This window comes from Pelmatolapia mariae, linkage group LG7, assembly GCF_036321145.2.
Source record: "Pelmatolapia mariae isolate MD_Pm_ZW linkage group LG7, Pm_UMD_F_2, whole genome shotgun sequence".
Lineage (NCBI taxonomy): Eukaryota > Metazoa > Chordata > Actinopteri > Cichliformes > Cichlidae > Pelmatolapia > Pelmatolapia mariae.
The window spans coordinates 62,683,749-62,696,699 of NC_086233.1; the positions used below are offsets into that span (position 1 = coordinate 62,683,749).

The following is a 12,951-nucleotide window of genomic DNA, read 5'->3' on the forward strand; positions in this document are numbered from 1 at the left end:
TTTTTTTTTAAACAGATGTACTTGTTTTAAAATCTCCTCGTTATAACAAAATAAATGAAAGCAAGTTATGATGTAGGCCTGGCTGGGAAAACAACAGGAAGAGGAAATGTGAGGCCTGTGTGCTCAGGTGTGCTGATGCCCAGCCTGACTCAGTGTCTTGGCTTCAGGTATAACAATTATCAAGCTGGAAATAACAATCATTAGTGATGACCCAGATACAATGAAAGGCAGAATTTATATTAGAGGCTTTTTCACTTCAAGAATTTGAAATAATGACATATTAGACTGGATGAGGTTTTTATTGTCACTAAGATATTAAACCACTGCCGGAAGTTTCCAATTAGATTTTTGACCATTTATTATGACACTATGAATGCAAAGGTAGCATTTAGTAGGTTGGAAAATATTCATTTTGGGTCAGCAGTCAGGTACATACTGTTAGGATGGCTTTCACCTCACCTAATGTATTTGGTGTGGTTGAAGCAGTCCTTAATCTGCACTGTGGGTAAGTGCTCTCTGACTCTAAGGGTCTGTGGTGGATCTATGTAACCAAGCAGAAACCTCTGGAACCGAATGAAGCGCCAAGAACTGCAGTTCTAGAAAGAAAACTTAAAACTATCTGTAAAAGTGAGAAAAATCCATCACCGAGTATTTAAAACAAACAAAAACAAAGTCTCTTTGTTTCCTCCTTTTAATGAACTGCACAGGAATGGGATTTTTGAAAAGTTGCTTTTATCATTTTGTTTTATTTTGCTTTGAAGATAACTAAAGATAGGTGTGCACACTTCAATTTCTTTCCCAAATGTAACAATTTCTGACCAAAACAAAAGTAAATAAATAAAAATAACCAGTGTTGGGAAGGTTACTTTTAAAATGTATTCCACTACAGATTACAGAATACATGCCCCAAAATGTATTTTGTAACGTATTCTGTTACGTTACTCAATGAGAGTAACGTATTCTGAATACTTTGGATTACTTAATATATTATCATGCTTTTTACAACTACATTAATGTACTATTGCTATGTGATTTATTACTATTACTGAAGGTCCGCGGCTCCGAGCCGTAGTAAAGGGACCTCTGGCTAATACGTCGGGTTCGTGTCGGGCTCGTAGCCGAAAACTAGCTTTACTTTGTTATCTGGGTCAACTTTGCTAGCGAGAGACAGAGAGAGGCGTTGAAAGGCTGCTCCAACGGAACTTATTGTTTGGGAGGAAAACACGAACACAGTGTACAGTCGAGTCTTAATAGCTTACTTACAACTGGGCTCGTCAGGCACTCTTCTTGGCTGCAGTGGTTATTATTATATTTACATGCTTCCAGCTCCCGTTTCTGCTCGATGACAGCTCGTACTTTTCCACTCTCCTTTTTCTCCCTCCTCGCGCTCACAGACACATAACGTGTATGGTAGTCCATTCTCCCTGCAGCACGGACTACACTGCCCATGATGCTACATTCTTTAGGGCTATGCCTGTAGCATTCTGCCTATTAGCTTAGCACAACAACAACAACAAAAAGGCGCTCTCTCACCCAGGAAACACACAAAGAGAGCGTCACCCTGTAACCATGGCAACCGTAACGCTGCCGCCTCGTACAACAGAGCGTAGCTGTCAAACAAACCCAAACAGTCCTGACCCGCCACAATATGAAACAGGAAAATACCGTCGTGTAATCCATTTATTTCAACAAAGTAACTGTATTCTAAATACCACCTTTTTAAACGGTAACTGTAACGGAATACAGTTACTCATATTTTGTATTTTAAATACGTAACGGCGGTACATGTATTCCGTTACTCCCCAACACTGAAAATAACACAACACAACAAAATACTACTGTTGGGACTTCTAGGTGTGGAAGCCTGAAACCAGAGGTGACTACAGAGGTCTATAAACCAAAGCCATGACTTGATGATGGTACAGCACGTTAAGTCTCAGCCCTACATGTCTGTAGATTATAGATTACAGTGACATGATCTCTGTTTTCTTACACCTGCCAATTCAATTGCATAAACAACTAAACAAGACACACAACTCTGTCTCCTTTAGTGCCTGCAGGCTGTCAGTCTGCCGTTTACCTCAGCTTTGTGCAAGGAGCTTGATGGAGTCGGTGAAGTGATAATGAGGTGAGCTGAGGGAATCCTGCACCTTTCCATTTGTGAGCACTGTTGTTCGCTGGCGTTGGTGAAACTTTCTTTGAAGCAGATCTAACTTTGTTGGACTTGGACACTTTGCAATGAAACTTATACGATGTGAGAATGTACTCAAACTGCTCGTCAGAGGGAAAGTTTGATTTTTAAGACGTTTAATCATTATCTGGTGTAATGTTAGCTTAGAGAGCAGTGCAGAGGAGGAGGAAAAAGACACGATGAGAAAGATGATGAGGAAAATATGCATGGGCAAATCACGTATGTCATTTGAAAGAGCTATTAGTGATCTTTAAATTAAAAGTAACATATAAGTGTTACTATAGCCAAATACATAAACACAGCTATGCAGAGCAACGATGTCCATCTCAGCCACTGGTTTCAAGATGGCAGGGTAACAACAACCATTGTATTTTTAATGGATTAATTTTACATTTAGAAGAATGAATCAATTTTTTAGAAGAAATCATTACACACTAATCAATAATACGTACAGTATCATTTTTTGTATTAAATAACCTCAAAGATTAACCTTTAAAGCTGCTTTATAAAATCATGAAGAAGCAGCATCTACGTGAGGCAAGAAAATGGAGAGAGCCAAATCACTAAAGGATCAATCAGCTGCTTTTGGAAAAACACTTTCTTAATAACATTAAGATCACAGTTTCCTCCTTAATAAATCTCCCTCGTTGCAGCAGATTTTCTAATAGCGTCTCTATTAAAAAGTGACACTAATTATTAAACAGTGTGGTGCTGACTCTACATCTTGATACTTTAAAAAATATATATCATTATTATTCATAAAAATGTAAAGCCTTCCCATTTTCCATATTTTCTGTTACTGTCTCCTCTGAGTCCTTCACATTAGTCACCGTGCCATCACGTGTCTCTCTGCTGAGCTGAACTTCTCCATACTGAATACAATACAATTTTTTTTAATGGAAAATGTCCCTGGACATTTATTCGCTGCTCTGCTTCTTCTTTTCTAACACAGTTTCTGTCGTCTTCCCCAGAGTTTAATGTACAAACTTTTGTTGGACCCAAAAACTTTATTTCACTGAGCTATTAAATCAAAAACTGGAAGATAAGAGAGGTTGTTTTAAAGCTACTGCTTTGTGGGTTTTTGTACAGTGACACACGTTTGGTAATTTTGCCTCTGTTCACCACCACTACTATTTAAAAAAAAACAATATTGCATTCACTGACACTTATATTTATACACAGCACTCAATTATAGTAGAAAACCATGTGGAGTGGTAAAGCTAACAATCTGGTATGTTCTAAATGCATAAATAGAGCGGCTACCTCAGCAACACCAGAACACCTGAAAGGCTTGATGGTCAAACAATTTCCCTGGTTAATGAAAACAACTTCATAACATCGAGTCTCAAACATTCCCAAGGAGGAAGCTGCATTATCGTCACAGTCTACAACAACAAGGCATCACCATGACTGTTAATTACAGATGCTTTACATGCAGGCACAAACCACTGGTTACACTCAAGAACAGGAAAACATCTGAAAGACACGAAGAGAGAAGGACAAAAACAGCTCATGATGTGAAACATATCATTACCTGTCAAACATGGTGGAGGAAATGTTGTGGAATAGGCATGGACTCTAAGTCTGTCAGTGGAACCGGGCCACTAGTGTTTAATGATGTGACTGCTGAGTGTAAAGGGCTTCACTCTCAGATTCAGCCAAACGCTACGAAACTGATCAGACTGGGTGTCACAATGAAAAGAGATAAGGACTCAAAGCTCAGTGCAAAAGAAACTCCAGAGTTTCTCAGTGGCTGGGTCAGGCAACTGAAGAAAAACCTGAAGACGCACAAACAAAGAAAGGTGGCACAATGTATCCAGAGAGAAAACACAGCATTTGGTGATGTCCATGGATTCTGGACTTCAGGTGGTCTGTGACTGCAATGGATTTTCATTCAAGCACAAAAACAATACTAATGTTTAAAATAATGTCAGTTTGTCCAAGCTGGTGAAAGTGGGCTTAAAATTCAAAGACAGATGTTGTGCTACTTTTCCTCTTTTAAACATTCAGACACATTTAGAAGCCGACTTTGGTCACATCAGAATAAAGCAAATAAAAATAAAACATACAGGGTCGTCCACTTGACAGTTGCACCCAGACAAAGAGCTTTTTAACCATAAAACCCTTGCAGTGAAGGTAACTGGAGGTCCCTGTGGGATGTGTGCAGGGACAGACAGGGGTAACAAAGGCCCAGGCAGCAGCAGATTTGTGTGTCTTTAGAGACCTGTGTGGAAGCCACAGGGAGCAGTGCAGAGCCAAAGCTGGCAACCGACTGACACCCCTGTCACAGTGCCAAAAGCAGACTGGGTGAGAGTCCCTCGGAAATTCTGGAAACAGAGACGGCTACGTGCAAACTTCTCCTTCCACAGGGTCGCCTACGGAAGCCGTGTTACAACTTGTTGACTTTGTGGCATGTTGGTCAAGGCTCAAGTAAAGTGTGAATATAATATGGGAAAAAATGAAAGACGGGGTTGTGGAGGATTTATACGAAAACAGAAGAGTTCTCAGGGACGGGCTGGAGGCTATCCTAGCTGTCATAGCTGTCATAGGGTGAGGGATGCCGTACACACTGGGCAGTACACACTGGGCAGATCCCAGTCTATCCCAGGGCACAAGCAAGAGTTCGATAATGACAACAAATGAGACAGAAAAGTAATCTCATATAAATATAAAAACTGATATCATCATGTTTATTTTGTTTGGATCATCTTTGGAAGCCAAACTGAAAATACAATTCAACCCGGCCACCACTAACAAGCAGAGTCAATAACATTGATTATTTTGTCACAGCAGCACTTGCCAAAGCGGTAAAATATAGTAAGTAACAAGCAAGCAGCCAGTTCTTGAAATGAATGTGTTGAAAGCAGAAAGAATGGTTAAGCACACGAATCAGAGAAAACGGGTCAAATCTGGACGGCTAGGAAACGCCAAAAACACAAGTCTCATAAAGTCTTAGGACGATTTAAATCAAACTCTGGTCCATTTTCCCTCCTTGGTGTGATTCGCTTGTGCAGATGTGAACACAGAAGTCGCACTTAGGTGGCTCAGGAGAAAACGTTGGTGGTTTGATTCCTGGCTGCTAATCTGCATGCTAAATATCCCACGTTGCTTGTGGTGCATCAAAGAGGGAAATAATGTGTCTGAATGTTGGATTATACTTGTGTTATTTCCTTGTTTTATGTTAAGCACTTTGGCATACCGTTGGTTTTTAAATGTGCTCTATAAATAAAGATTGTTGTTGTTGTTGTTGTTGTTGTTGTTGTTGCATAAAGCTTTGGGTGCTCTGTGAGAGTAGAAGAGTGCTACATAAGAATCAGTCCACTCTCTATTTGGGTGCGGACCCTTGTGAGAAGGTGGTGTTGGTGAGATTCCAAATGAACCCGGGTGCGTTTTGTTTATTGCATGAACGTGAGCAGAACCAACTAGCAGTTGTATCTTACAAGGTTGAGCTAAAAAACTTCCTGTAGCCACGGATGCTTTGGATTCTGGGATACAGCAAGGTGCTATAGATGTGAAACAGTCTGTACAAGCCAGCAACTAGCCATGCTCTGCTCAAGTCAGGATGACAGCATCTTCTTCCTGTACTGTTGATCGGCCGCAGACACATCTGACCAATAAGTGGACTGAATGTTCTTGTGTTGTTTGTAGCAAAGCATTTTGGTTCACTTGGAGTTTTTCCTCTGTGTGATTCAGAGCAAATAAACTATGCGTGTGAAAATCTGCTATATATACTTGCAATCATTATTTGGAATCATTTATACACGAAATACAGAAACTGATATTTTATATACATGTTTTTAAGGAGACAGTTGTAGGGAAGCTAAATCACTGGATGCTCTTGACAGTAATCAGATTGCAGCCACTGTATTCTGCTGCCCACTACACGCGTAACTGAGCAGTGCAAAAGAAAAAAAATGGTGAATGTCAGCTTGCATGTGATTTTTCATCAGGCTTTCTAATTGTCCTGCTCGCTCTCCCCTCACATCTGTTGGTATTTACAGAGTGAATTATTTCTGGGTTTTCAAAAAATCCAGTTAGCTTATCAACAGCTTGCACCCAGTTGAACACCCTCACTTATGCCTGATTTCAGAAAACAGGATAAGATCAATTGGCTGACTTAAAACGCAGAGCTTCTCTGCCAGTGTCTTCTTTTCCTTTCTAAGGGAAATGGCTTTTGTTAGGCTGAAACCCCCCAGGGCAGAAACACTAGTGGGCACCTCAAACAGACTCTAACGTTCTTTTAACATAAAAGAAACCTCAAACTTCTGACTGATGGCACGAACTGCCTGAATACAAAGACCATCCAAATACCACCAACACTAATAATAATTATTCTGATATTTTTTTATTTTTGTATGTTTCCAGGTGTCAGTGTGACACTAAAGAAACCTTTATTTGAACTATTGAAACGTATTAATAAGTTGAGAACAAAAGAGAAATAAAGAAAGTGACAGTTAATGTGTGGAGGAGTCTGTGAATCAGTGAAACAATGAAAAAGTGATAACCACCAGATCTGAACACGGCTCAAACACATGCTGACCTGGTAGGAGTCTGTGGCCTCACGGTCCACTGAGCGGCTGACTGACACGGCTCCTGAATTCATGTCAATGGTGAAGAGACCTTTGGGATCCTGGTCAGCACCGGGGCCTGTCATTCGGAATATTTGTTCCCTTGGCTCCCCCGTTGAAATCAGCTGCAGACATATGGACACACACACACACACACACACACACACACAGTTACAAGCTCTTCTCATTAAATTTCACTCAGACTTTTTTCTGAAACAAATAATTAGCCAGTCACTACTTCTCCAAGTTTCCTCTTTCAAAGCATAGTTCCTTCAAAAAAAGTACTATTATTACCTATTGTGTGATATTCATTCCAGTAAAAGAAGCTTATAGAGGCTTCAATGGTGATGCAAATCCCTGATAACTACCAATTAAAATTTTATAACAGACTTTGATTTAATTTCATCAGTTGGTAAATTCATCTCATCTGAAACAAGAAATTTCACATCATTTCCCTGAGCGCTGGAGGCCTGCTGCGACCGCTTGCACATGCATGATCAGATTCCAGTGAGATAAAGAAAGTGGAACAGTTCAATAATTCATATAAAAAACAGTTTTTCTTAATAATTAAGTGAAAATGTTATGTTTTGTTGCTTTTGTTATTGTTGTTATTTAGGCCACAGGAAAAAGGTTTTGAACTAAACGTTAAATGAAACACTGTGAACAAAGCAGCGATGCTTTTCAGGAATTCTGCCAATCTAGTTGGCTCACGGTTCTTTTTTCTGAGGTGGGAATGATCTGACCCCGGTGCTTTTTGGATAGAGGCACTCACATGAGTCTGTCATAGCCGGCAGCATGAGCGGGTACCCCAGGAACAGGAACAGGCCGGTGCAGAAAAAGAAAAACAGACAGAACAAAGCATTTTAGTAACAAATTTAGCAACAGTTATTAAAGCTCCTGAAAGGGCAAAAAGTCAGAGATTATCTGGATTATACACTTAACTAAACACCACCTTCATCATCAATATATCAAATGAGGAAAAAATACAATGAAATATAATATATAAAAAAAATATAATAAAATAAAAAGGAATAAATTAGCATATTTTTCGGACCATAAGGCTCACCAGATTATAAGGCGCATTAAGCGAAACAAAACAGTCAGATAAGTCAAACTTTACTCAACTCATTCTTCTTGCTTCCTCCACTTCCGTACCATTGATTCATTAATGTTGAATTCTCTGGCAGCTGCTCTATTCCCATGTTGTTGCAGTATATTAATGACTAACCTGGTATTGTGGATGGATTATCTCAGTTGTTCTCCTGACTGAAGTTTGGTCCGTTTACAGCATCCTGCCATGTGATTGCATTTTTCCCTAACCATCGGGAACCCTCACATTAACTTTTATCGAGTGGAAAAAAGTTAGCGTTCATCCTCCAGCTTCACTGTGTTTATGTTATGCTAACATAGCTGTGTCGCTAGCGATCACGTAGCACATCATTATATACCAGCTAGCCCAACTTCAGTAACCCTACAAATGTCACTGCTGTTTAGTTTTCTGTCTTCATTTATGTTGGAAGTGATAGCAGAGCTGTACGTTAGAATTTGTTTCAGAAATCTCTCAGTCAGAACATGCTATATCAGGTTTAGGTGGAAGCTAGCGAGCTAACTTCCTGCTAACTTCTAACTCTGTTAAATTTAATAAATTCTGTTTTCATGGATGCCTGGATGTTAAACTTAATTGTTATACCTGGTAAAGCAGCAACACTGATCATTTTATTAAAGATGAAAGAATTTAGACAGTCTTTAACTCTCAGTGATGCCGCAGTGTTCGTTTGACTTTGGGACCTGAAGAGGACGGAGTATAGGACCCGGAACATCTTACTATTTGTCACTGATTGAAGAAAATAAGAACAACCCCAGGTTTCTCTTCAGCTCTGTAGCCAGCCTGACAAAAAGTCAGAGCACTGTTGAGCCAACCATCCCTTTAACGTTAACTAGTAATGACTTCATGAACTTCTTCACAAATAAAATGTTAATCATTAGAGAAAAAATTACCAATAATCATCCCACATATGTAACATTATCTACAGCTACTTTCAGTACCATTGATATTCATTTAGACTCTTTTTCTCCAATTGATCTTTCTGAGTTAACTTCAATAATTACTTCCTCCAAACCATCAATGTGTCATTTAGACCCCATTCCTACAAAACTGCTCAAAGAAGTCCTGCCATTAATTAATGCTTCAATCTTAAATATGATCAACCTATCTCTAATAATCTGCTATGTACCACAGGCCTTCAAGCTGGCTGTAGTTAAACCTTTACTTAAAAAGCATCGCTAGACCCAGCGGTCTTAGCTAATTATAGGCCAATCTCCAACCTTCCTTTCATATCAAACATCCTTGAAAGAGTAGTTGTCAAACAGCTAACAGATCATCTGCAGAGGAATGGCTTATTTGAAGAGTTTCATCCTATTAGAGCGATTAGAGCACGCTGTAGGTATTACAGGTACTGCGCTGCAGTGGTTTGTATCATATCTATCTAATAGACTCCAATTTGTGCATGTAAATGGAGAGTCCTCTTCACACACTAAGGTCAATTATGGTGTTCCACAGGGTTCAGTGCTAGGACCAATTCTGTTTACATTATACATGCTTCCCTTAGGCAGCATCATTAGAAGACATAGCATACATGTTCACTGCTATGCTGATGACACCCAGCTCTATCTGTCCATGAAACCAGATAACACACACCAATTAGTTAAACTGCAGGAATGTCTTAAAGACATAAAGACCTGGATGGCCGCTAACTTTCTGCTTCTTAATTCAGATCAAACTGAGGTTATTGTACTCGGCCCTGAAAATCCTAGAAATATGGTATCTAACCAGATTCTTACTCTGGATGGCATTACCTTGGCCTCCAGTAACACTGTGAGAAACCTTGGAGTCATTTTTGACCAGGATATGTCCTTCAATGCACATATTAAACAAATATGTAAGACTGCTTTCTTCCATTTGCGCAACATCTCTAAAGTTAGAAATATCCTGTCTCAGAGTGACGCTGAAAAACTAGTTCATGCATTTATTACTTCCAGGCTGGACTACTGTAATTCATTATTATCAGGAAGTCCTAAAAACTCCCTGAAAAGCCTTCAGTTAATCCAAAATGCTGCAGCAAGAGTCCTGACAGGGACTAGAAAGAGAGAGCAGATTTCTCCTGTATTGGCTTCCCTTCATTGGCTCCCTGTTAAATCCAGAATTCAAAATCCTGCTCCTCACATACAAGGTCTTAAATAATCAGGCCCCATCTTATCTTAATGACGTTGTAGTGCCATATCACCCTATTAGAGCACTTCGCTCTCACACTGCAGGCTTACTTGTTGTTCCTAGAGTATTTAAAAGTAGAATGGGAGGCAGAGCCTTCAGTTTTCAGGCCCCTCTTCTGTGGAACCAGCTTCCAGTTTGGATTCAGGAGACAGACACTGTCTCTACTTTTAAGATTAGGCTTCAAACTTTCCTTTTTGGTAAAGCATATAGTTAGGGCTGGACCAGGTGACCCTGAATCCTCCCTTAGTTATGCTGCAATAGGTGTAGGCTGCCGGGGATTCCCATGATGCATTGAGTTTTTCCTTTCCAGTCACCTTTCTCACTCACTATGTGTTAATACACCTCTCTGCATTGAATAACATTTGTTATTAATCTCTGTCTCTCTTCCACAGCATGTCTTTATCCTGTCTTCCTTCTCTCACCCCAACCAATCACAGCAGATGGCCCCGCCCCTCCCTGAGCCTGGTTCTGCCGGAGGTTTCTTCCTGTTAAAAGGGAGTTTTTCCTTCCCACTGTCGCCAAAGTGCTTGCTCATAGGGGGTCATATGATTGTTGGGTTTTTTCTGTATCTATTATTGTACGATCTACTGTACAATATAAAGCGCCTTGAGGCGACTGTTGTTGTGATTTGGCGCTATATAAATAAAATTGAATTGAATTGAATTGAATAGATTACTCCACGAGGCTCCTGACTACGGTAGCCGTAATGCTCCAACAATCTATCAAGCGGTGCAGCTTCGTAGCTTACTAAAGTCGTACTAAAACATTTTTGACAGATTTCTGAGCGCCGTGTAGCACATAAAATTGGTTCGAGGTCAGTAAGCACAACCAGGATTCATACATAAGGCGCACTGTCGATTTTTGAGAAAATTAAAGGATTTTAAGTGCGCCTTATAGTGTGGAAAATACGGTATGTTACATCTTCATATTTCTTATGAATTATGGGGTTACACTGCATATTCACAAATGTTCTGTTCAAAACATTGTGACCCCACACATACCAGAACCAGGCTGTCAAAACCATGACAACTTACCCCCAAAAGGTAAGGATATAGAATTAGATACGTCTGACCTCATTGGCCAAAATTAATGAGTGATTAGAGATTTGTAGGAATTGAGAATATTTGGCAAGTTTGTATACAGCGACTAGAAAACAGTAAAGATAAGGTGTGTGTGTGTGTGTGTGTGTGTTTGTGATTTCATTTGAATGATTCATTTCCTGTCTCGTCTTATAGATCAGTGTAGCTCACACCTCTCGTTGTGTATTTTTTTTAAGCTTATCAAAAATAAATAAAGTAAATCACACAAAAATGTTCAGAAAACAAAGGAAACCAAAACATCTTGAAATCCATCACTTCTATAAATCTGTTCTTTCTAAATGCCACAGAAGCACACCGAGGGTCATCACCAGTGTCAGCACTCTTCTGGGCCTCAACACTGTCGCTGTGTCAAGGATCTAAATGGTCACCCTGTATGGTGCCTGTGATAAGAGAAATGCCACGAGGCTGCCTTTAATGAGAATACACTTCAATGGGACAGCAGCTAAAATGAAGGCCTTTCTACTCCCACTTGAAAGAGCATGGGACATGAGACTACAGCGTTACAAGCCTGCACCAGATGAAGCTGAAATGCTTATAGCCTCTCCAGAGCTCTCTGCCATTTATCTCTATGTCCTGCTTCATCTTTTCCCTCTGCTCCCTCTCGCTCTTAGGCTCCTTGGTCCCCCGGTTCTTACTCTCTCTAATATGTCCATCCTAGCTCTTCTGTTAAGCATCAATATTTCTTTATATAGTCATCCTTTTCCATTTCCTCTTGTGCTTCTTCTTCTTTTAAAACATAAAGAAACATCCACATTTTTAAAAAAGCTTAGCAGTAGGCAGCTTTTTATGAATAAGCACCGCATGCTGAGAATATCTCCTCTTGGCTTTTGTTTTTCTTTTTTTATCTTTAAAAAAATGGCAATATTAAAAATTAGAATGGCGTAAAACGTCGTCTTCGTAGGACAGAACGCGAAAACAAAACCCAGCGCTGCACACACTCAAACAGGTGGCACTGCTGTCATTAAAGACAGAGATATTTCTGGTCTGTAATCACAGTGACAGCCAGCACCTGCAGAGAGTGACAAACTGGGTCAGATGAAGAGAAGTGAAAAAGAATGAGGTGCAACATTAGTTGGATTCACAGATGGCTTGGCATCAAACTTTGATAGGCATGGGGGGGAGTGAAGGGAAAAACAAGAACAGTTGTAGAGGGAGGCTGGATGAGGAGAGAATAAGTGAGAGAGGCGGATGTAGGGACTGTGGGAGAGGGAGAGATCACTGATAAAGATACAATAACTTCAGCTGGAGAGTAGCTGAAGTGTCAGGAGAAGTTTAGACTGATTAGACGATGTCTCTGTGGGGCACCAGCGTGATAATTTACTGTGCACACGACACATACTCTCTGTGATGTACACGCGTGCTGGCGAAGAAATGTGCTCCCAGTGGCTTTGTCTCCACTGAGTCTGTCTCCCTGTGTGTGTGTGTGTGTGTGTGTGTGGGAGGACTGATGGGAGAATCTCACCTCTTTCTATCAGATCTCATTACCACCCAAGCATACATGAAAGACTGCGGGGCTTGTGATACTGCAGGAAGATGACAAGAGGTGTGCCGCTGCTCTGCAACACCAAACAGCAGCTTGTTGAAAAAATGAGCAGCAAAACAATAAGATCAACAGCAGAGTGTGTATGTTTATGATTGGTTTTGGTTTTGGTGTGTTAAAACCAGCGTATGCAAAATGTCGGGTGGACGAGGAATAAAACCTTGTATAGGTGTGTGTAGCTGTATACCTGTGATTAGTGATGTGAAACAGGAGTTGAAATACCGAGTACAGCCTTACTGCTTCCATGCTAATTATACGTAGCAGTAAGCTGCTGCTAATCA

At 40.2% G+C, this 12,951-nt stretch overlaps 1 protein-coding gene across 1 annotated transcript in view; it reads right to left on the minus strand.

Moving 5' to 3' along the window:
* cdh13 (cadherin 13, H-cadherin (heart)) overlaps positions 1 to 12,951 on the minus strand; it is a 352,583-nt gene that overhangs the window by 188,455 nt on the left and 151,177 nt on the right. The window contains exons 5-6 of the mRNA XM_063480168.1: positions 11,617 to 11,622; positions 6,732 to 6,884 (exon numbers count right to left, since the gene is read on the minus strand). Of these exons, the coding sequence (XP_063336238.1) occupies positions 6,732 to 6,884; positions 11,617 to 11,622 (159 nt within the window). The remainder of the gene's footprint in view (positions 1 to 6,731; positions 6,885 to 11,616; positions 11,623 to 12,951) is intronic.